Here is a 21,736-nt window from a genome sequence, read left to right as displayed (position 1 = left end):
TGGTCCTTAGTTCCTGGGGGAGTTTATTCCACAGTCTTGGACCAGCCCCAAGAGAAAGGGCTGGCTCCCAGACAAACAAGCTTTACTCTTAGTGGGAGAATCCCAATAACACTGAAAGTCTGACCTTGCCCCTTTACTAAAGAAGACAGAACCTTGGTAATTAGCAACCAGGAGAGAATGAATCTCAGGTGCTTTCAAATGCACTTTGTTAACTATCCTGTACAACTGACTAATGAAGGACTCAGGGTCCCTGGGCTGCTCTGTATCCAAGGAAACAGAGCAAGGGAAACAGAGACACACCCACCATCTTCATACAGAAGGCCTTGGCTTGTGCAAGATGTGTGTGCATGGGCTTGTTCTCCCTCAGTTTACCCTGGGCCACAGCTACAGTTCTCTCCTAAGGAGCAGGAGGTGAGGAGGTCAGATTCTGAAAGGTGAGCTTGGTCGGGGCTATTTGCTTATCATTTTGGTGATACTGGAATAATCCAGGTGGGCCTTGAACGAGCTGGGAGGGTATATGGGTAGGATAGCCGCCAGGCGTCAGCATAGAATGTGACACTCCCCATCTGATTTCCACCCCCCTTTGCATTTCCAAGAGCCCCTCCCTACATCATCCCCATTAACATCTTTGTGTTCTTTAATCTCTGATCCCTTGGAGGAGTCTATTCTACTTTACTGTCCGTTTGCTTGACTGGTAAAGCGGGACTGCATATTAGGTGACAGTTAGATGTGAGCAGGACTCCTCTGTTCCAAACGCTGGGGAGTGGAGTTGCAGGGGGTTGGGTCATCTACTGTATTTCCCCAGGCTTTGGTGCTGTCACAGTTGATTTATGTCTGGCCTACAGGGTTCTCTCCGTTCTACTTGTGCCATAGCTTGCTTATGACAAATCACATTCTACAAGGCTGGAGATATAGGTTTAACTATAGGATGTGATCCCCAGGTACACCTGTACACAGGTACAGATGTTTAGTGTGGCTGGCATGCAGTTAGGTGGCTGAATGTTTATGTAGGTCAAAGAACATGCCCTAACTATGTTTACACGTGGAGTTATTACTGATGAACTTTCTGTGTGAACACTGTTATTCCAGAATAAGAATGCCTTGTTCCTGTTTAGCTTCACCCAGTGGGTTAGATAACTAATGCACATAAGCTATCTCACTGTAAAATCCTAGTGGAGACAAGGCTCTGTAGTTCTCACTGCAGTGTAGCTAGGCAAGCTCAAGGTGGGTGGAGGGGTATAGTGTTGACCTTCCCTAGTTACATCATGGTGAAAACTGCCTGCCCCTTGCCTCCACTGGGATTTTACAGCAAGATAACAACTGAGTTATCTTATTATATTAAAAAAAACCCCAAACAAACAGTGTGTGTGTTTTGGTAATGAAGACGAGTGCATGTCAGGCAAGTTCTAGAAGAAACTAGCTTTGCACTGATGTGGCCTTCTCCTACAGCCTTGGGGGAATTTAGATGGAAACGCTCATATTTAGAATCCTCAAACCAGCTTGTTTGCCAACATCATCTGTTGGGATTTAAGGTTTGTCTCTCTGTAATTAAAGGTGATCTGCAAAGAGGAAAACAATAAATAGAGTTCTGTTTCTTCCCTGGGCCCCCTTTTTATGTTCCAAATGCAGACCTGCTTATGCTTTACCATAGACGTTCAGGGCATATCTAAGCTTGAAGAGAGTATGTCACCTCTGCAATGGGAGGTGTGATTGCTGCACATGTAGGCATACCCAGGCTAGCTTAGATCTAGCCAGGATGAGTCCTTGCTGCAATGACAGCACCATGGGCTTCAATGCAGGCTGTACAAACCCATCCAGGATTCTGGCTAATTACTCTGGTGGCTAGCCCATGCTGCTGTGACATCACTGCTATTGGTACTCACGCTAGTTAGATTAAAGCTACCTCAGGTTTGGCTGCATGAGGCAGTCACACCATGTGATTGCAATGGGCACCTATCCTGAGGTGACTGGAGAACTAGGAAAATGGTGACATCCCAAGCGAGTGACAGTTGAGCAACTGAGAAACCAAGGGATTTTTTGTCAGACTGTTGCCATCTCTTTGGCTGAGACTCTCAGAGCTGTGCAGAACATTTAGCCCCACACCTGCGATTAGTTTCAATGGAAGAGGTGTAGCTAAGGCTGTCCCCTTGGTATAGCCACCAGTGGCCAGCTATCAGTGTAACTGCATTAGAGCAAACCCCTTGTGTAGCCAGGCAAAGCCATGATTTGACAGATACTGTTTTATTTCAACATAGCCACAGTGTACCTCAGTTGTCCCCTCTCATCATAGTCCAAGCAGTTCGCACCTTCTCTCACTAACTCTAGCATTGTCTGATTCGTTATCAGACTTGCTCAGTTTTAAAAGATGCAGTTCCTGACTGCCAGCCCCATCATCTCAACCTGCCCCTCTGAAAGCCAAGTCGGACTCTCTCTTGCCTGTGCTGTGGCATCACTGCCACAGATTCTGCAAGTTGTACTCTGCTCCACGCTTACATTTAGCCTTCAGATCTTAACCCTTTTGGTCCCAACACTCTTAAACATCAGAAAATATTTTGAGGTCTGCTCAGACTGAGTTGGCTTTCATTTATTTTTGATTGGTCTCCTCACAACTAGAAACCTCCAGAGAAGCTTAATGCGATGGCAGAGCCACGGGCAGGGGAAGGGAAGGGAAACAAGTGTGGATGAAAGAACAAAGCTTCCTCACACCCTGTGTGAAACCACAGCCTTCTCGGTGGTTTAGAGTAGCTGGCGATACGTGCTCGCCAAGTTCTTGCAGTTGTCATTTCAGTTCTTCTTGTGCTCTTTGCTTTCAGGAGGAAGTGCTCAGCTACTGTTCTCCAGAGCCTTCCAGCCTGGGTTCTTGTAGATGCTTTGGATCAGCTTCCAGGCCAGCAGGTGCGTGGCGGAACATTCTAGGCTTGTGAGGCTTGCCCATAATCCAGGAAGCTGTACTTCCTCTTTGTAGCACCTTACAAGGATGAGAAACTGGTTCCCCCATAAAGATCACTCTTACAAAGTGAATCTTGCATAGATAAGAGGGATGTGGCTTGGGAGACTAGAGACCTCACTTTACTCACAAATTAGTACAGCAGCTGCAGTGCAGGGCCACAAATGTGTCTTGGCCCTAGGTTTAACAGGAAGAGGCTGCCTCAGGATAAACTCAGGCTCTATGCACAGGCTTCATTCCTTGGCATCTGAGACGAAGAAGCGGGCCTGTGGTGAAGTGTGGTTTGTGTGGAGACCTGTCCTTCTAGGAAGTGGACTGGAAATTAACTACCTTCAATCACACAGGCCACCAGATAGCCACTGGATGGTCATGATCTTCAAGCACTACTTCCCAATTGGCATTTCCCAGTCTGGCTTTGCAACAACAGCAACATAATGAGACCCAAAGTGTTTGTACCGAATGCAAGTTACATAACCATGAGACAAAATAGCAGTGCCATCTAGAGGTAGCTTGTTGTAGCAACTACCAGTGAGTTGGCATTTTCTCAGGATTTTGCATCTTTCACTCCTATAAACAGATGTCAGACCGGCTTCACCCCTCAAAATCGGTGGAGTCACACCAGGGATGAATTTGGCCTGTTATGTTCTTCCAAATCTGTCTTCCTCATACTGTTCTGGAAACCTCTTTGCAAGAGTCTGTGGAGAGTCCAAACCACTCTTTAACCGTCCTGTGTACTCTTTAGTACCAGCTGGCTAGGAGGAAGGCTCACATCCCTCTTCCCCCTGGCAACAGGAATTTGCCCTCTGGGCAGCAGCAATATGTTTAATCATTCATAAGTCATCTGGGCTTGCTGTAAGGCTGTACTTGCCCTGGGCAAACTGTCATTCCATAGTTACTGAAAACTTTGAAGCCCCAACTAAATCACCTGTTCGGACTATACGCTAGAGATCCCTCGATACATTCCCTCTACAGCAGCTGCTGCTGACATAAAAGCATTGCCCTGGAACAAGCAGCATGGACTATTTGCTGGCATTCCCCTTTTGGAATAGGTGTCTGCTCTCCTTGAGACCACTGCTGATAGCTGATGTCTAAGACCAGCTTTCCCATGCATGAATCTAAGTTTGGAAACTATGTAGCCACCGATGCAACTGCAATCCTGACTCTGACCCTGTTTGAAATTCTTGGTCCTTTAAAATATCAGCAGAATCCAGCTTCTTAGCATTAAGTGGGAGAGGTGGTGTCATAACTATAAAGGGAAGGGTAACAGCTGTCCTGTGTACAGTACTATAAAATCCCTCCTGGCCAGAGACTCCAAAATCCTTTTCCCTGTAAAGGGTTAAGAAGCTCAGGTAACCTGGCTGGCATCTGACCCAAAGGACCAATAAGGGGACAAGATACTTTCAAATCTTGAGGGGGGGAAGGCTTTTGTTTGTGTTCTTTGTTTGGGAGTGAGTTCGCTCTCCGGACTGAGAAGGACCAGACATCAATCCAGGTTCTCCACATCTTTCTAAACAAGTCTCTCCTATTTCAAACTTGTAAGTAAATAGCCAGGCAAGGCGTCTTAGTTTTCCTTTGTTTTCTCAACTTGTAAATGTACCTTTTACTAGAGTGTTTATCTTTGTTTGCTGTACTTTGAACCCAAGACTAGAGGGGAGTCCTCTGAGCTCTTTAAGTTTGATTACCCTGTAAGGTTAATTTCCGCACTGATTTTACAGAGATGATTTTTACCTTTTTCCTTTAATTAAAAGCCTTCTTTTAAGAACCTGATTGATTTCTCCTTGTTTTAAGATCCAAGGGGTTTGGATCTGTATTCACCAGGGAATTGGTGAAAGGTTTCTCAAGGCTTCCCAGGGAGGGAATCCAATTGGGAAATGGTGGCAGCGGACCAGAGCTAAGCTGGTAGTTAAGCTTAGAAGTTTTCATGCAGGCCCCTACATTTGTACCCTAAAGTTCAAAGTGGGGATACAGCCTTGACAGGTGGGCATAATTACTCTATCATTAATGTGCTATGAATTTATGTGGACAGATGCTGAAGCATGATCACTTGCTTGCATTCTGAGGGTTGAACTGATGGCTAACTAAAAGTGGGAAGGAATTTTTCCTTTTTCCCCAGAGCTGTGTTGATGGGAGCACAGGAATTACTATAAAGCAATGAATGTGTTAGGATGAGGTGGGTAGTCTATGCAATCTCTTCCCTGCTTCTGCAAGGAAAGCCAGGCCTTGGGCCTTCCTGTTATTTAAAAAAAAAACAAAAATAAAAACACACAAAATACTTGGTGGATATCTTCCATTCAAAATGCTGAGATAACTAGTGTGTTCAGGAAGGTTCCGGCATAGGCTCCCTCACTGCCCAGCCCCTCTCTTCCTCTGTCTTAACTCAGCTTACCACCTCCTCTAGCAGCAAAGATTAGGTTTTATTGTTCCCCACCCATTCAATGTTATGAAGGCCTCTTACTCAAGTGAGGGCCAAAGAGCACCCCCTCCATCCAGCCATCTTTCAGCAGCACTGACAGGCTCTTCAGAGCTCTGTCAAATGTCAAAGAAAGTAGCCCTGATGCAGGAGCAGGGTGTGCATGGAAGCACTGTCCCCAAACTTGATGCTGCTTGTGACCAGCTCTACCAGAGTGAGGCAGCCAGTACTCCCTTCAATATCACCAAATGGCATGAACTGCTGGGGCAGTTTCCCAGCCCACATCTTGGTATTGATGGATAGGCCCTGGTGGGGCTCTAGTCACTTGCTTCTGTTCAGGCGTTGTGTCAACACATGAAGTAACACAGAACAACATACTATAGTTCCGTTTATTGTAATAGGGAAAAAAACAGAATAAACCAAACACCACTTTCTGCCTAGAGACATCATTATTGTAATGTAAAAATGCATCCCCTCTGTCCAGACATTGTTCAGCAGCACTGAGGGGAACCCCAGAAATACAAGATAGAAAACAAGAGTTGCGGCAAAGGGGTTCTGCTCTCTTCCAAGAGAAAAGGTTCAGTTTCCCTGCCCCTTTGTTAGTCAACTCACTGGAAGAGCTTTACTTACATACATTTACATATTTATTTCTCATTCTATCTTATATACCTATAAATAAGTGTTGGTGGGTGGAATGCTGGGTATACGCATCTGCAATTTATACATAGCCCATCTGAGGAACTGGGCTACTAATAAGCCTACAGAGCATCGAGTGGGCTCACTACACAACCATGTTAATTGGTTGGGGTAGAGGGGGCTCACTTTCATGTAATTCGTTTATCAAGGAGCCCAGCGTTAGTGTTGAACTCAGGCCCCTTTCTGGGTCCCCCCCCTACAGTGGGACTGTCCCATGGTGCCTGCAAACAGAAGCTGCTGCTGAGTAAAATTTTATCCAGTAACTTTTTTTTTTTTTAAAGTAGCAGCGCTATCTGTCCTGGGATTAATGGGGTGGAGGGACGGCAGATTCCAAAATACATGAGGTGAATCTGTTCCCCTTCTTTCCTCTCTCCCAGAAAAGATGTAAAAGGTCCTGAAGTTTGCTGGACAGTCAAGTAAGATCCAGGCTCAAGCCTAATTAGTGGGATACATTGCTAGGGTGTATGCTGGTCTCCATTTATACAACAGGAGATGGGAAAGGACAGGACAGGAAGACATACAGAGTATAGGAAAGCAGAGGAATACAAAGACCTGTTTGGTGGTACTTCTGGAGGAACAGGGAAAGAAGGGCTCTGAAAACCACTCACTTTAGAACAGTTTCTGCAGACTATGCATTTTCTGGGTTCTGGCAATGTCTGTGCAAACCAGGAGCTGCTTCTAAAGGGCATCTGCTCCCACTGCTTATGTTCTACCGCACCTGGAGTCCAGATTCATCACAATGAAGGGCTGAGGAAGAGGACTGTTATGTTACAAGGAGAAGATGACACAATGGAACACATTCTGGATTGCATTGACCATTGCACTGCACCTTGTGTAGTTATATACACTTTATCAGTCTGACTTGATAACACATTTTACCCCCACTAGGTATTTGTGTAAAGGACTACACAACATGCAGGGCAACATCAAACTGAAACTAAAATCATCCTCTTCCTTCTAAACAGTGTGCACCACTTTTAGTTATTACTGAATAAGCACAACAGAAATTGCTCTCCAAAGGATATCCTTTTGGAACTATTAACAAGGGTAGAAGCTTAACAGAGCAAGGTCACAACTGCTTTAGGATCTTAGGAAGTGTCCTGTGCACTGGTGTGATTAGAGGTTGAGGCAGGTCTAAACTAAGCTTGGAGCAGTTCTTTGCACAACAAGACACTGGGCAAAGGGTTCTGCACATGCAAGGTCCTCCTGTTGGCAGGATCTGGGGCAAGTACTCCCCATTACAGAGTATCAGCAACACTAGTGGCCATAGGGGGAAGATCCCACTGTCCCGTGACTATCTTTTTTTCATTGTCTCTCCTAAAGACAGTTGCTGGAGAATCAATGTGGGGAGGATAGCTATACTTGAAGGAAAGATAGCACCAAGTACCCCTTCTTTCCTTTCCCTAACCTCCTACCCACAAGAGAGTTAAATGGAGAGGCCGCAGTAATCTTCAATCAGGGGAGGATATTGTTCTGACCCAATCCTTTGCCTATTGTTCAGCCTTACCCACTTCCAATGATAGGCATGTGTATCCCTTGAAATATCCCTGATGCCCCGATGAAAAGTGGAGAAATTCTATTTAGAGACTGTTCTGCTTTTGTCTTGCTCATCCCTCTTTTTCTTTAATTTGGGGAAATTTACATGGAAACCAGATAGCAGCTTCTGCAATGCTGACCCGCTGTTTTCTTCACACATTTAATCAGACTCATCTGTGACATCACACTCAACTGCCCTGGATTATGGTGTCACAGAAGGCTGGGACCTTAGTGCTTATGTTGTGACTGCAAACAGATGCTGCAGACTGTTTGCAAACCTTAGATTAATGTGCAGCTGCTATGCTGTTCTTTCCTCACTGTGCATGCAACACTGACTCAGCAGGGCAAGAACAGGCCCCATGCAAAGGTAGTCAGTTTCAAGGGGTTTTTGCACAGGAGCCTATGAGCTTGCTTGCTATGGGGAGAAGGAAAAGTTTCACTTCATTTTGCTTTTACTTGACCTTTATTTTCCCCTGACTGAAAGGGATACTGATCTTTTGGAGAGGTCCTGTCCTCCACCCCTTAATTCTTGGATCTAGCATTATGAGGCTGGTGGTGACACTCTGGTGCAGTCACCATCCAACTCATACCTAATGTCACTGAAGACCTTAACACTGAGAGGCTAGCAGGTTTTATTCAGCTAGGAGACCTTTCCCCTGTAACAATCCCACTGAATGTTCTGATTAGGCTAGGTTAACTTCTCCACTGGAGCAAACAATACAACATGAATGGAATAGTGAGAACGTTTTAATATAGGGGACCCACTGCAGTATTACAAAGCTCACTGTATTTTCCTGTTACAGACTGCAGCAAATATCCCATAATATGGGCAGTGAAGAAGAAAAAAGATGCAAGTCTGGCAAGGGATTGCTAGGACTCTTAACCCAGTGCCTCCCCTTGGGTACCCCAAATTGAGTAATGGGCTCTCCAGTCTCCATAGAATGAATTCCCACATCTCCAGCAAGAGGGCTATTTAGAAAGTGTCAGTGTACACAGACAAGACAGCCTTAACAAGTTAGAATAATGCTATTAGAAATTATGGCAATCTTTTTGGTAGCATTGTCCTACATGCAACCCGATAAGTCATCTCCCTGGGAAATCTGAAAAAACATCTTGTTATTTCCTTGGAGACAATGCTGATGTGAAATTATAAAATAGAAATCTGGTAGATTTGTGTGTTTAAAAAGGAAAAGCCTGGCTGGGCACATCCATCCATTTGTGTTAGCTCTGTCCATTATGTCTGCGGAAGGTATTCCCACCAGGTGGCTGGATCTGGATGGAGTCCAGGAGAGGCCTCAAAGCTTGTCCAAAGGGTCTGAGGTGGCAAGGAAATTAAAAAAAAGAAAAAAGGACATTTATAGATCTTAAAGTGATCATGCTACATATATACAAGGATTTCTCATGTACCCTTGAAATGTAGCCACCTCTGAAACAGAATGAGATGGCCTTTATAATGGCAACTTCGTAAAGTCCTGTTCTTCAATGAGATACTTTATATGGTTTAATTTAACCAGAAATAGCAACTTTAAATGTTTGTTCAAACTCTAGTTTTCATGAGCCAGTTCCTTGAATCCTAACATAAAGTAGTGTCAAGATAGCAGTACCCTCTCTGATACTAACTTTTAGTAATTTATCTAGTTACCTGAAGTGATCAGAATATGATTTTGCAAAGCAGTTTTCCATTAAGTGTCAAACATCATTAAATAGTGGAGTAGTAGCTATCCAACTGAAACTCCTAAGAGAAAGTTAGGGAGGCAGAATGTCAAATTTGAACTAAATTCAAACTTGGCCAGAAACATAGTGACTATCATCAGTAACCTTGGAAAAAGGGCCATGGGATCTCTAATGGTCACAAGTGTCCAAACCTTAGTTTAATAGATGGCATCTCTGGCAGCAGAACCACTTCTGTGCAACTCTGGATCAGTATTCACTGAATAATTCCTATTGAGTCCTGAAGCATCTGAGTTTTCCTTGAAGGTCTCCTATTCAAGTATACACTGGATCTGACTTTGCTTAGCTTCATCTTACAGCCCAGTACAGGAGAAACATTTCTACCAACGGACCTTGCGTGTCACAGTCAGGTACAGTGCTGTTTGTGATAAGAGGAGAACTGGATGGTGCAGCTCTCCTTACTGACTCAACTGAAAGTGCATACCAAAGGAGGCTGAGCTAGCCAGTGAGATCTACAAATCTCAGTTGTGATGAGAAGGGATGTTATAGAACTTTCACTTATTTCCTCCCTTCTGCATCCTCTCCTCCCATCCAGCCCCTGCTTTTAAGTATCTCAAAAGCAACTTCAAAGCTTTACCTCCATAGGGCAACATGGCAAGCCTCAACACAGTGATGGCCCTCTGGGGCAGGAAAGGTGACTCATTAGCGATGCCCACACCCTGCCCTGAGATGAAGACATTGCTTATTTTAATTTCAAAGAGGTACTAGTATCCTTAGCCACTGGCCTTTATACGGCTCTCTGACCTCTTATATACATCTTGTCAAGTGATTTAAAAAAAAAAAAAAAAAGCCTAGGGAGGCAGTTAGATGACATTCATTGATGGTAGAAGAAAAGAATCTTCCACCCTTCCCTCATCATGATAGGGCCAGTCATGGTGTGGAGACTGTCATTGCATATAAAGGCCCAAATAAATGAAGTGGCATCCTCTCCCTGATCTCATGAGGTACAGCAGGTACCAGTCCCCACCTAGGGCTTACTAGATGTGGCAGCAAACATCCAAGCATCAGCATGAAGCAACATACTACAGATAGAAACAGAGAAGATTGTACTCACGTGGAAAGGACTTCGGACGGAAGGTCAGTAATGTAGGAAGGGATCTTTCTTCCTGTCAGGAACTGCGCCACTTCGTTACTAAAGGTGTTGCAGTTATGTTCAAAGAGATTATAAGACTCTCCTCTGTGCCCAGGAGAGGAGTTCAAACACAGAAGAGAGAGAGTCAGCAATAAATACCGCAAGAAAAGGAACTCAAACCAATAATTAATTACATCAGCACCATTCATCCTAAAGGACCCTAACACGATTTAGACAACACACTAGTCCGTTCTCTCGCCAAAACTCAGCTGAGTTGGGGATGGAACGTGGCAGCCATTCTGCACTACTGACACTACACAACAGCCTTTTGGAGGAGAAATGAGTACCAACTTCTTCACTTGAAATTACAGAAGAAATAGTAGATCCAAGTAATTACTGAGGTTGGAATTTCACCGGGACACTAAGTAAGTATTATTGTTAATTACTTTTGTGAGAAGTGCCCTTGGCTTTCTAATGAACACAGGAAGTCAGAACCTTGGTTTTACATATCATCTGAAAGAGGGCAGCTCCAGCACAGTGTTTCAGTACTGGCTCTCATAGTAAAGTGCCCCTATTGAATGAACACTATTTCCTCCATCACGTAGGTCTTCCATGAAGGTCTCTCATCCAATACATACCGGGCAAAACCCTGTTTGCTGTCAATATTCAATGTGGGCTCAAGATCCAGTGTTGCAGGCATCCTGACAGAATTCTTTTCCAGCCTTGATCAAGGCCTGGGTCCACCCAAGTGTTATATAGCTTGCAGTTGATCATGTGCCAGTTCTAGCCCCACTATTCCTTATTATCTGGTTAGTACTAAACAGTATACTAGTCAGATGAAGCTTTGTGTTAGTGAGACAGGCCCTGGGACCCCCACCCCAATTTTCTTTTTTTTTTTGGCAAAGAAATGTTAAAAATCAAATAAAAGTTATAACTCACCGGAACATGGATTCTCCCAGCGAGGACAAGTATTCCAGGAAAATTTCTTCTGTAACTTCTGTGCTCCCCAGGTCTACAACTGAGTCTGGGGGCCCGAGCAACGTCCCTCCCTGTGAAATGCACAAGCAAAAGAAGATGCTAAATGGACAGAATGGATTCTGATGGAGCACTCCAAGGGGTGGGGATTCCTGCAGTCCAGAATGCTGCTGACATAAACAAACTAACATGGTTTGCCCAGGAGCAGGGAAAGGGGCTTACGGTATCAGATTCAGAGCAAACTATTCTGTCCTCAGCTCTCTCCAGTTAGAGAATGAGAGGTACAAGACACTTCATATGGCTTATTCTGCAACTTGCTGCTGTGTTCTCCATGCTGTTCCAGAACTGTGTGGCAGACCTGTGTTTTAAGATGCTTTCAGAGGGTGAACTTTGGGCTAAGACCACCCCAGAACTGGAGAGGATATCAAGGTAGTCAATGTGTGTGCATTTTAAATACCGTGAATCACCAAGCTATAAGTATAAAAATCCTCCATTTAGTGCCAACCAAGGCAGCCAAGGGGTGGCTGAGCTGCAGGAAGCTTTTTTCTTTTCAGAATGCTGAGCTCAGGAAGCCCCCTAGTTTGTTTTGAACTCTGGCTGATGTAAACCTTAACTTGTGGTTGGGACCAAACCCATGGTGCAGGATCCCTTTTCCCCAGCTGACCAGCCATCATGACCCTTAGTACCTCACCTGGCTGAATCTTGCAATCTCTTAAGACTAAATACACTTGTACGCTTTTCCTAAAGGGCAAACACAGGGCACTCCTGATTAGAGAAATTAATCATCATCAAGAAACCATATGGGAAGAGAAAAGAGTAGAGCTAGGAAAAAGTCCCAAGAAAGCTAACTTACAGGTGCACAGCTGGAAATCCCACCACTGCCATAGAAGAACTCATCCTTATGGACAATTATGGAGGTGTGCCTGTTGAGGGAGAGCAAGGAGACATGAAAAGGAAGCTATATGAAAGAAGAAGAGGAAATGTTTAAGCCAGCATATAAACCACTTATATGAGTGGATGAAAGACTAGAACTGTAGTACCTGTTGCCTAAGGTATTATTGAGGCAAATAACTTAAAGTCAAGAAAAGATTGAGACCCTTCTATGAGTAGGAATAATGTCTGCTGGGACACTAACCAGAAGAAAAATAGTCACACTGGTTATCAAGCCTCATGCTACACTGCAAGTGGGAGCGAATGGCTCAGCCACGATCACCATGGTACCTAAGACACCAGAAAAGGTGGGAGAAGAACCCCCAATAGCTTTCCTTCTCCAGCCATATGCACTGAAGGACAAAACTTCTCTCACAGGCAGTTAGAAACTTGGGAAAGTTTGGGGCATGAATTACCCAAGGTCACCATATGGTGAATGGCTGGATGATTGGGACTGGAAAAGAGTTGGACAGTGAGTGGGATAGTTGGATGAGGGAGGACAGAGTGGTTGACTGGTGAGGGAGGATGAAAGACGTTGGCCAAAAGGCCCGTAATCCTGGATGGGAGACTTTGGCGAGTTGGGCATGATTGTGCTTTATCTATTGGAGAACATATTTTCTAACAAAATGTACATATAGCTACTAAGTAACCATGTGGTGGTATTTTTGTAACCTTTGTCTGCAATCCTCCTATTTTCACCTGCTGTTGATGCTCTCATATTCAGTCATGTCTGCAATCGGAAGCTATGTTGTTTGGGACAGAGACAGTATCCTATGTTTGAAAAACGACTAGTACATTTTGGGTGCTGCTGCAATAAAATATGTAATAATAAATTATTGTTGGTATTGAGGTCCATTGAAAAGAACTGAAAGGAGATTTGCACAGTGCCTAATTCAATGCTATCAATCTTCCTTCTAGTAACTCTAAGAACATTCAGAAAGTACCTCAATCTCTGTTCAGTACCAATGTGTTCCTTCAGATCTAAAACATTTATAATGCCATATTGGAAATGCTACCCAACGTCTAACACACATTATGCAAGTTAAATCTAGTCACTTACCAGATCCCATCCAGCTGTTTCCCTGTATGTAGAGAGAAGGAGAGAGTCATCGGCAACTTCCTTTACACAGTTCAGTCTATTTGCTGTCACTCACCTATGCATCTCTCACCTATTACCACATCTTGCCTTAACCCCAAGCTGCAATCTTAATGCCAAAGTTGTATCTTTCTAAAGCAGTGGTTCTCAACACGGGCTACATGTACCCCCGGGGATACACACAGGTCTTCCAGGGGGTACATCAACTCATCTAGATATTTGCCTAGTTTTATAACAGGCTACATAAAAAGCACTAGCAAAGTCAGTAAAAATAAAATTTCATACAGACAATGACTTGTTTGTACTGCTCTATAAACTATACACTGAAATGTAAGTACAATATTTATATTCCAATTGATTCATTTTATAATTATGTGGTAAAAATGGGAAAGTAAACACTTTTTCAGTAATAGTGTGGCTGTGACACTTTGTCTGATTTTGTAAGCAAATAGTTTAAGTGAGGTGAAACTTGGGGGTATGCAAGACAAATCAGACTTCTGAAAGAGGTACAGTAGTCTGGAAAGGTTGAGAGCCATTGTTCTAAAGCAGGGATCGGCAACCTTTGGCGGGCTCGGGCCGGTTTGTTTACCTGCTGCGTCTGCAGGTTTGGCCGATTGTAGCTCCCACTGGCTACGGTTCGCCATTTCAGGCCAATAGGGGCTGCGGGATGCGGCAGCCAGAACATCCCTCGGCCTGCACCACTTCCCACAGCCCCCATTGGCCTGAAATAGCGATCCACAGCCAGTGGGAACTGCAATTGGCCGAACCTGCGGACGCAGCAGGTAAACAAACCAGTCCGGCCCGCCCGGGGGCTTACCCTGGCAGGCCGCGTGCCAAAGGTTGCCGATCCCTGTTCCAAAGGATCAGGAAAAATAGCTTTTTTTCATTTAGTAATGAACTGTAGTGCTAGTGAATGGTGCCACACACTGTCTGCACTGGTGACTTAATTTCTCTGTTTACTTGCATGAGGAATTGGTCGTGCCAGCCTTCTCCGCCAACATACTCGTCCTAACCCTGAATGGGCCCACTTCTAGGGAGAAGAAGAGAGCACCATTTCAGTGGCCCAGTCAGTCCTTGGCCTCTAAGCTTACCAACAAAGGTGCTCAGTCAGTACCAGGTGTACTACTAGTTTCATACTAATTTCACATAATCCATTATACAGCCATCATATAATAATGAATTTCCTTTTCAGTCACTACTGATAAAGGGCCAGATTGGAACTTGTGACCTAGAAGTGAAGGCTCTGTAGCTCATTCTCAGTATCTCTTCTTAAAAATAAAGTATGGGGCTGAAATGTAAATAGGCTTTAAAATTATAACCTACCAAATCTGAGTTGTTGTTTTTAATCTACCACCTTATCCATTTTGTGACTTCAGCCAGCAGCAACAGTTAAAGACTTGTTGCAAAGATCACTGAATTCAGAAGATGAAACGAAAAAGCCACTTTGGTTTCAGCTCATTTTGAAACATAGAAATCTGCCTCATGACACTAAACTAATTAGAAAGTGACTAAAAAACCAATACATGGAAATTGACTTGAATCAGTGGAAGAGGAATTGGAGACTGGACAATGGAGAATTATACATACAGTGTCTATTCTTATGTGTTTGTACATCACCTAACATAACTGGACCCCTATATGCACTATTAGAATATAAATAATAATTTATTTGAAAGAGAACCCAATAGTGTCTCCCTTTCAAAGATAACCTGTAGGGCTTTTAAAAACAGGATTGGGGTAGATAAAAGTTACAAATATTTACACCTTGAAACTAAATGTGAAAATAGCTTCCTCCTTCACTCATCATGTCAAGAATATAGTTCAGAATTCAGTGTTTTCTCTGGCAACAGGTGATGACTCTGTCTAAACAGTACAGATAAAATAAACTTCAGCTGCTAGTTTATAGAGACAGACTCCTGGCAGCAGGTTGGAGAGGAAGGAACTAGTTTTCTAAAATTTGATTTTCTACGGTAATTCTCTCTAAAAACGTATTATATTAAACAGGGAGGATGTCAAGATAAACTGTGTTTTAAAGCATTCCTTTACATGTGCCAATGCCTAAGATTCCTAAATTGGAATTGTTTTTAAAATCAAGGTCTCTTCACTATTTCTGCTGTTAGTTTTTGTACTTCATTCATAATAGACAGTGAAGCTCTACTGGATAGTTCCACTGACTGATTATAATTTATTAGTAAAGAGAAGTTGTGTTTGGATTCCCAACGCTGCAGGGGAATATCAACATTAAGATCAAGACATTTTAAGTTGCTTTTTACAAAATTTACGACTAAGCTATTTGATAGCCTTTAGGCCTTGATTCATCAAGATACTTAAGCATATGCATATCTTTAAGCATGCAAGTAGTCCCATTAATCAGATATTTATATACTTTGCTGAATCAGAGCCTAAGTGATTTGGGAGTCTACACGGGTTTTTTTTGTTACTTTAATTTTTTTTAAAGATTTCTGTTTCAAATAGTTATCTTGCCAACCTAAACACTATTTATGGGGGCAAGAAAATAGATTAAAGCTCATGGGAAATAATTCCACTGCTTCCAAATTAATTGTGGGAATTTGAAGAATTACTAGACTTTATTTACTTGTTCTGTGACTAAGTTAGGACACAGGTTCATAGTTAGGATACAAGGTCACTTTTAGACTAGAAACTGAGCCTGTATAATTTTAGAATCCAATCAAACCAGATTACTTCCATGCCTGGGTTTATCCAGAAGGCCATGTAGTAGGAAGATTAGATGGCTGTGAATCATCCATCGTGTTGGCACAGTTAATTTATTAATCTAGAGGGTTAGGGGATGGAGTGTATGCATGTGCAGGTTTTTAATCTCAAATAAAAGTGGAGTTTGTAGATGGATCTGGATTAATCAAATCCAAGAACAGTGTACTAGTGATGCATGAAGGGATTATATAAGGAAACAGCTTCTACTCAGGATACCAAATACTCTGACTGGGATGCAAAACTGGTGCCTACACTGGCACAAAAGTGAAAGCAACACCTGTTCCGTCAGCTGGGTAGCAGGGAAATAAGGTGCTATTAAATTTAGCATTTTTAGTCACTTAGGATGACACCTCATTGCTGAAAGAATATTGCCCTACTTAGTGAAACTGCAGCACAATGCCAACAGAGTCTGCATCTGAGTCTCATTTCCTCATTCCCAGAGGTGGCTGGGAGTGTGCGGAGATAGGATGTATGGGGCAAGGGTAGAGTATTTCATTTTCAACCAATCCTCTTTAGCAGATGCTTTGGGGCAAAGCTGATTCAGTCTTGCTCTGGAACCATCCTGTTCTCTTATTTAAATCATGAGGCGCTGGATGGGGGATAGAAGGAAAAAGGCAAGAGATAATTCAAGTAACAGTTATCCCTTGCTCTCAGAGTCTTTATGGGCTAGTGGGGTGGGAAGGATGGTAGTGCTTGTTGCATATTCCATCAAGAACTGTTCCAACAAATGTATTCCTAATTGATTGACTGATTCGCAGTGGCAGCTTTTGCCTTATACTGCAGTCTAGGATTCCACTCATACACACATCTGACCCATGAGTCAGTGCCATTGGCTCAGGTACATGAGGGGAGCAAGTTAGAAGAGGCCCTGAACATTTCATTTGCATATCACCCTGAAAAACTTGTGCCAGCACTGAAGTGGTGGTACATTAATCCTCACCATGGATCTCTCTTAATATTAGGGTAGCTTGTTCACAATCAGCTTCCAGTTCTCATTTGCCCCCACCCCCTCCTGGAAGAATAAGACCAACATCCTAAGAATGGAACTTCCACTGCTTTCCCATTGGTGAATATTTATTATTTTACTGTTTTAAAGCCAGTTTAGTTGGACATGCTAAATTAGTCAAAGCCCATCCCAAAGGCTGAAGGGTAGAGCAAGTTAGATAAATGCCATTGCAGTTTTGGATTGCACATATGACATCACAGACAAGGAAGGTGATAGTCCCTAGATGCAGTAGAGACTAGTGTTCAGTAGTGCATACCTCAATATTAGAAAGATGTCTGGTACATTGGAAGGAAAATTCAGGGAAGAGTTACACCAGAAAATGGATTAGGGGGGATGGAAGGAAAACTATATGCGGCCAAAGGACATGATTAAGTCACTATAACATCTGTTTCGACAATGCTATAGAAATCTAGAATTGTCCAAGTTCAGCATTCAGCTACTGTGGTGATGATCGTTGTACAGTTACCTTATAGAACTTTCTACAAGTATTTGAGGGATGAGAGGACTGATCCTTGAGCTTTGTACTGACACATATTAACACAATACCCATGACTACTTCAGGATTCCTCTAACCTATCTGAAATTGGCAGGCAATTATGCCTTTGCTGTGGTGGGTCCTATGATGTGGAATCTACTTCCCTTTGATACACATCTCATTTCATTCTTCCCCTCCTCTAAAACACCTTAAGAACCTTCTGGTCCTTTATTTGTCACCTTCCTTTCCAATCTTTATTTTAAGTGCATTTGTATTTTAAGAAGGTGGCATTATGAGGAATTATCACATCAAAGAAAGAGTCATACTGTTAGAGCTAAACTGGATAAAGCAAAGAAGAAGATACTGTAAGGAGTAATCCTGGACTGGCTAGGGGTTACAAGGGTTTAGAACTAAATCATCTACATTATTTCCCTATCTAATTTTTGTATTCCATGAAGCTTAAGAGTCTCACAGCTGAACTGCCTTGGGCTCCAAAGGAACAAAAGCTATTGGCTGCATGAGATCCTTATATAAAGCCAATCTATGGAGTAGTGCCAAACCGCTTTTGTGGCCACTTAAAAGAGAATGGGATGTATTTGGCGAAAGAAGGTACTTTTCCCATCTACCTACTTTGGGGAGATCTATGGAAAACCACTGAGGTCAGATATGGCAATGGGGAGCCCACACTAGAGATTTACTGTCACTCAAAGAATAAAAACCAAGATCTATCTTTGGGACAGTCCAATCACCAAATTCATATGATCCCAAATATTCTGAAGTTTGCTTTGTCACTGTGACAAAGCAAACCTAGTGGGCATTATTCCCAGAACTCATGACAAGTTGCCCAATCTCAGATGTTTATTAACCATCACTAGCAATCAGTATTTCCCACACAACTGTGGATTCTGATCCAGTTTGTTAATTTTCCTCTTTCTTTCTGCAGACTCCTATAAACTTAGACCTGTGCACTGTTTTTCAAGCACATTATTTTGCAATTATTGGGTATTGTAAAAATCATAGCATACTTATTACCATTCAGAAAAAAATAAAGAAAGAATAAATGCTAAATGTATCATTCAGGAACTCATAAAGCAGCAAAATACTAAGACTGGCATCTTATGTCATACCAGAACTAGAATGCTTTGGCTTGGTCTGCATATGAATTTGCATTGTAATAACAAAAGATGTGAATGAACATTAGTTTAGTTTTCAGTACAAGCCTGTGGATGGACACTTAATCCAGAAGAAGCATGGCTAAGGTTGATTTAGCTAAACTTTCTCACATTTAGTTAAATAATTACAAATTTGTGTGTAAACCAGGCTTTAGAGTCATATTGATATTTCCCCTCCAGCCCAAGATAAAACTTAGTCACTAAAACCATTACAAGAGAAAGTTACATCCTTGCCAGTACAATGGAAAAGAGCCTGAAGGGAGAAATAAGTATTTGTAATTATTTTGAAATTATCCAGCAGGGGGTGGAATAGCGGCATGCACACCTCTCAAAGCTGCTACTTCTGTCTATCTGTCATACACGGAATTAATTGCTTAGGGTCTCAACAGGAATGTTTTCTTCTCAAACTCACTGTTAGCATAGATGGGCCTTCATGCTGAGTATAATTCAGGCTTTCATTTTTATTTTTAAAAAGCCACAGGAAAGCACAACATCTTTCTCTCAGGACAGGCAGATGAAATTACTGCCAGCAGTTCACAGTCCATAGGGCCATCTACTCAGATACTGAGGTGGCTGGGAAGGCTGATATACATTGTTAGCCTGACATGGGGCAGACAGTTACAGGTCTTCCTCTTCCTACAAGGCCACTTCACACTTCAGAAACCATACACAAGAGACACAATTCCTCAAAGTCATCAAACTTTTGATCAGTCAGTTGACAAAGGACAAGTTCTTGGTAAGAGAGTTGATAGTGATATGCATAAACTATTGTAGCCAGATTGGTAGGATACATGGCCTAGTCTACACCACCGACAGTACACAGTACAGTACAGAGTCACAGTACAGCATCAACCTATTAGAGATATGAGTGACATTGCAATGGGTGAAAAAGCTTTGTCCCCATTCAGTCTCTCTAATAAGGAAAATCATTATGGTCAAGAACCAGTTTTCTACTCACACCCAGGGGAGACTGAAATGATCTCTCATAGCCCCATTTTAAAAAAACAGTTTCAGACAAAGGATAAAACACAATCCTCCTTCATACAGAGCTACTACACCTGACAGATCTTATCCAGCTGTATTGTATAGGGTCCTAAAATAGTTTGCTACCAGGACAGAAAGTCAATATACTTCAAAGTTCAATCTCATGGTCAACAAGTATTTTTGCAACCTCAAAGTAAACGGAAATTTCAGAGAAGAAACTACTAAAGACAGCATCAGTTCCATAATTCCAACCAATATTCAGTTCCTTTCTGGTACCAGATACCCACCCTGTACATCTTTTCAAACCCTTCCAAGAAATGCTTTCTAGCCCTCAAAATAATTTGTCTAATTACCAACACCTAAAACAGAGAAATTTCTTAGTGGAGCGCTCTACCATTTGGCATATTCCACAAGGACAAAGTAATCCTCATAACAGTCAATCTTAAAACTGAAGATACGTTCTGGGTATTTCCACACATATTTTAAGAAATAATTACTTTTACTTATGCCCCTAAATCCACCATACCCAGAAGAAAGTGATGGTATATCTTGGGTGTCAGCAAGGTGGTTACAATCTATCTGATCCAGGACAAAATCCTTCCAAAAGTTTGACCTCACTCATCAGCCAAGTTATGATTAAATCTGCCATATTAAAGTTGGTAATAGAGCATTTCAAATGATTAGCAAAGGGGCCTGCACCTCCTTTACTCATAAAGTTCACCCATTAAGATCCTGGACAGAAAGATCTATCTCTTGTGAAAAATCTGTAAAGTGGTAATAAAGTCATACACTTCCAGGAATTGCTCTTTAGATGCACAAGTGTAGCATTTGACACTGGAACGCTGCCCATGGTAATATTCAGTACTTCTACCACAGATATTTATAAACTGCTTGAAACAGGTATCTATTCTAGCCTATTTCAAAACAGGATCAGTCCCACCCTAATGGGATTTTATCACCAGTGTTGCACTGATCTGTGAACCCTACTGTACCGTGTCAAACGGGAAAATGTATCCATCTGCTTTGAAAATCTCTTTTCTCTTAGATAAAGGGCCAGAGCTCCACTCCACTACGATACCATGACTGCGAGCGAGCCTTTGTCCCCCCGGGGAGCAGTGTGTGGGTTTGCTGCGGGGCTCGGCAGTTCCCAGCACTCTGGCGGGACACACGCAACTTTGCACCTTGGGAGCTGTCCCAGCGTCCGACTCCCAGGAGTGACTTGCCTCCAGGGCAGCAAAGGGGGAGACCAAAGGGCCGCCGGGGGCAGGATCCGGGACAATCCTCCCCGCAAGGGCCCGGCCCAGCGCTCCCCCCATCCCACGGCCTCGCAGGCCCCTCCCGATCCCAACCCTCCTCACCCCACCTACCCTGCCCCCGGGCCAGCTCCCTTACCCAGCATGAGGGGGCTGAGGCGCCGGGCCATGCCCTTGGACAGGTCGTAGACATAGAGCTTCACCAGGTGCAGGGTGGGCGGCGGCTCCATGGGGGGACGGGGTCCCTGGGGGGGATAGGGGCCCTGAGAGGGACTAGGAGGCTCCTTGCCCGGGGGACGGCGGGCGGGTGCCGGCCGAGCGGAGGGAGGGGGGAAGGGAGAGCCCGGCCCGGCCCCGCTACTTCTGGGTCCACAGCAGCGGCGGCGGCGGCACCAACTGTGAGGTGACAGAGGAGGGGGGAATGCTCCCTCTGCGCATGCGCCACAGCCATAGACCGGCCGGGCGGCTTGTCACTGCGCCGCTATAGAACCCGGCGCCGCTGCTGGGGCAGAGCTACAGCTAGGGCGGGGTGGGGCTGTGGCGGCGTTAGGATGCGGGGCTTTTGCTGGTGGGAGGGGTTATTTCATGAGGAGGGGGTACATGAGGTAAGCGAGCAGGACTCCATCTTGTGGGCGGGGTTAAGGATGGGACCAGCTATTGGCTGGAACGCGGTGATGCCCTGTGAAGGTGGCTCTTTGTGGGCGGGGCTGTAACCTGCAG

The 21,736-nt window shown here is 43.6% G+C and overlaps 1 protein-coding gene across 1 annotated transcript; it reads right to left on the bottom strand.

Moving 5' to 3' along the window:
• Positions 1 to 5,728: 5,728 nt before the first annotated feature.
• DESI1 (desumoylating isopeptidase 1) lies at positions 5,729 to 21,435 on the bottom strand. The gene is made up of 6 exons (XM_054030682.1): positions 21,156 to 21,435; positions 13,358 to 13,379; positions 12,221 to 12,290; positions 11,332 to 11,441; positions 10,375 to 10,497; positions 5,729 to 8,904 (listed from the first exon to the last, which is right to left on the bottom strand). Exons 1-6 carry the CDS (start codon positions 21,244 to 21,246, stop codon positions 8,811 to 8,813), a joined length of 510 nt encoding a protein of 169 aa, XP_053886657.1. The 5' UTR covers positions 21,247 to 21,435; the 3' UTR covers positions 5,729 to 8,810.
• Positions 21,436 to 21,736: the final 301 nt, after the last annotated feature.

Source organism: Malaclemys terrapin, chromosome 1, assembly GCF_027887155.1.
Source record: "Malaclemys terrapin pileata isolate rMalTer1 chromosome 1, rMalTer1.hap1, whole genome shotgun sequence".
Lineage (NCBI taxonomy): Eukaryota > Metazoa > Chordata > Testudines > Emydidae > Malaclemys > Malaclemys terrapin.
Note: the sequence above shows the minus strand (reverse complement) of the source record. Positions and strands in the feature narration are given on the sequence as shown.

Excerpts from the sequence above, each read along its gene's own strand:
- DESI1 (XM_054030682.1), bottom strand. The coding sequence starts at position 21,246 with ATGGAGCCGCCGCCCACCCTGCACCTGGTGAAGCTCTATGTCTACGAC. Across the intron at positions 10,498-11,331 it reads CTGGGAGAATCCATGTTCCG|AGGAGAGTCTTATAATCTCT; the intron begins GTGAGTTATAAC and ends TCCTGGGCACAG. Across the intron at positions 8,905-10,374 it reads CCGTCCGAAGTCCTTTCCAC|ACCCTTTGGACAAGCTTTGA; the intron begins GTGAGTACAATC and ends TTGCCACCTCAG.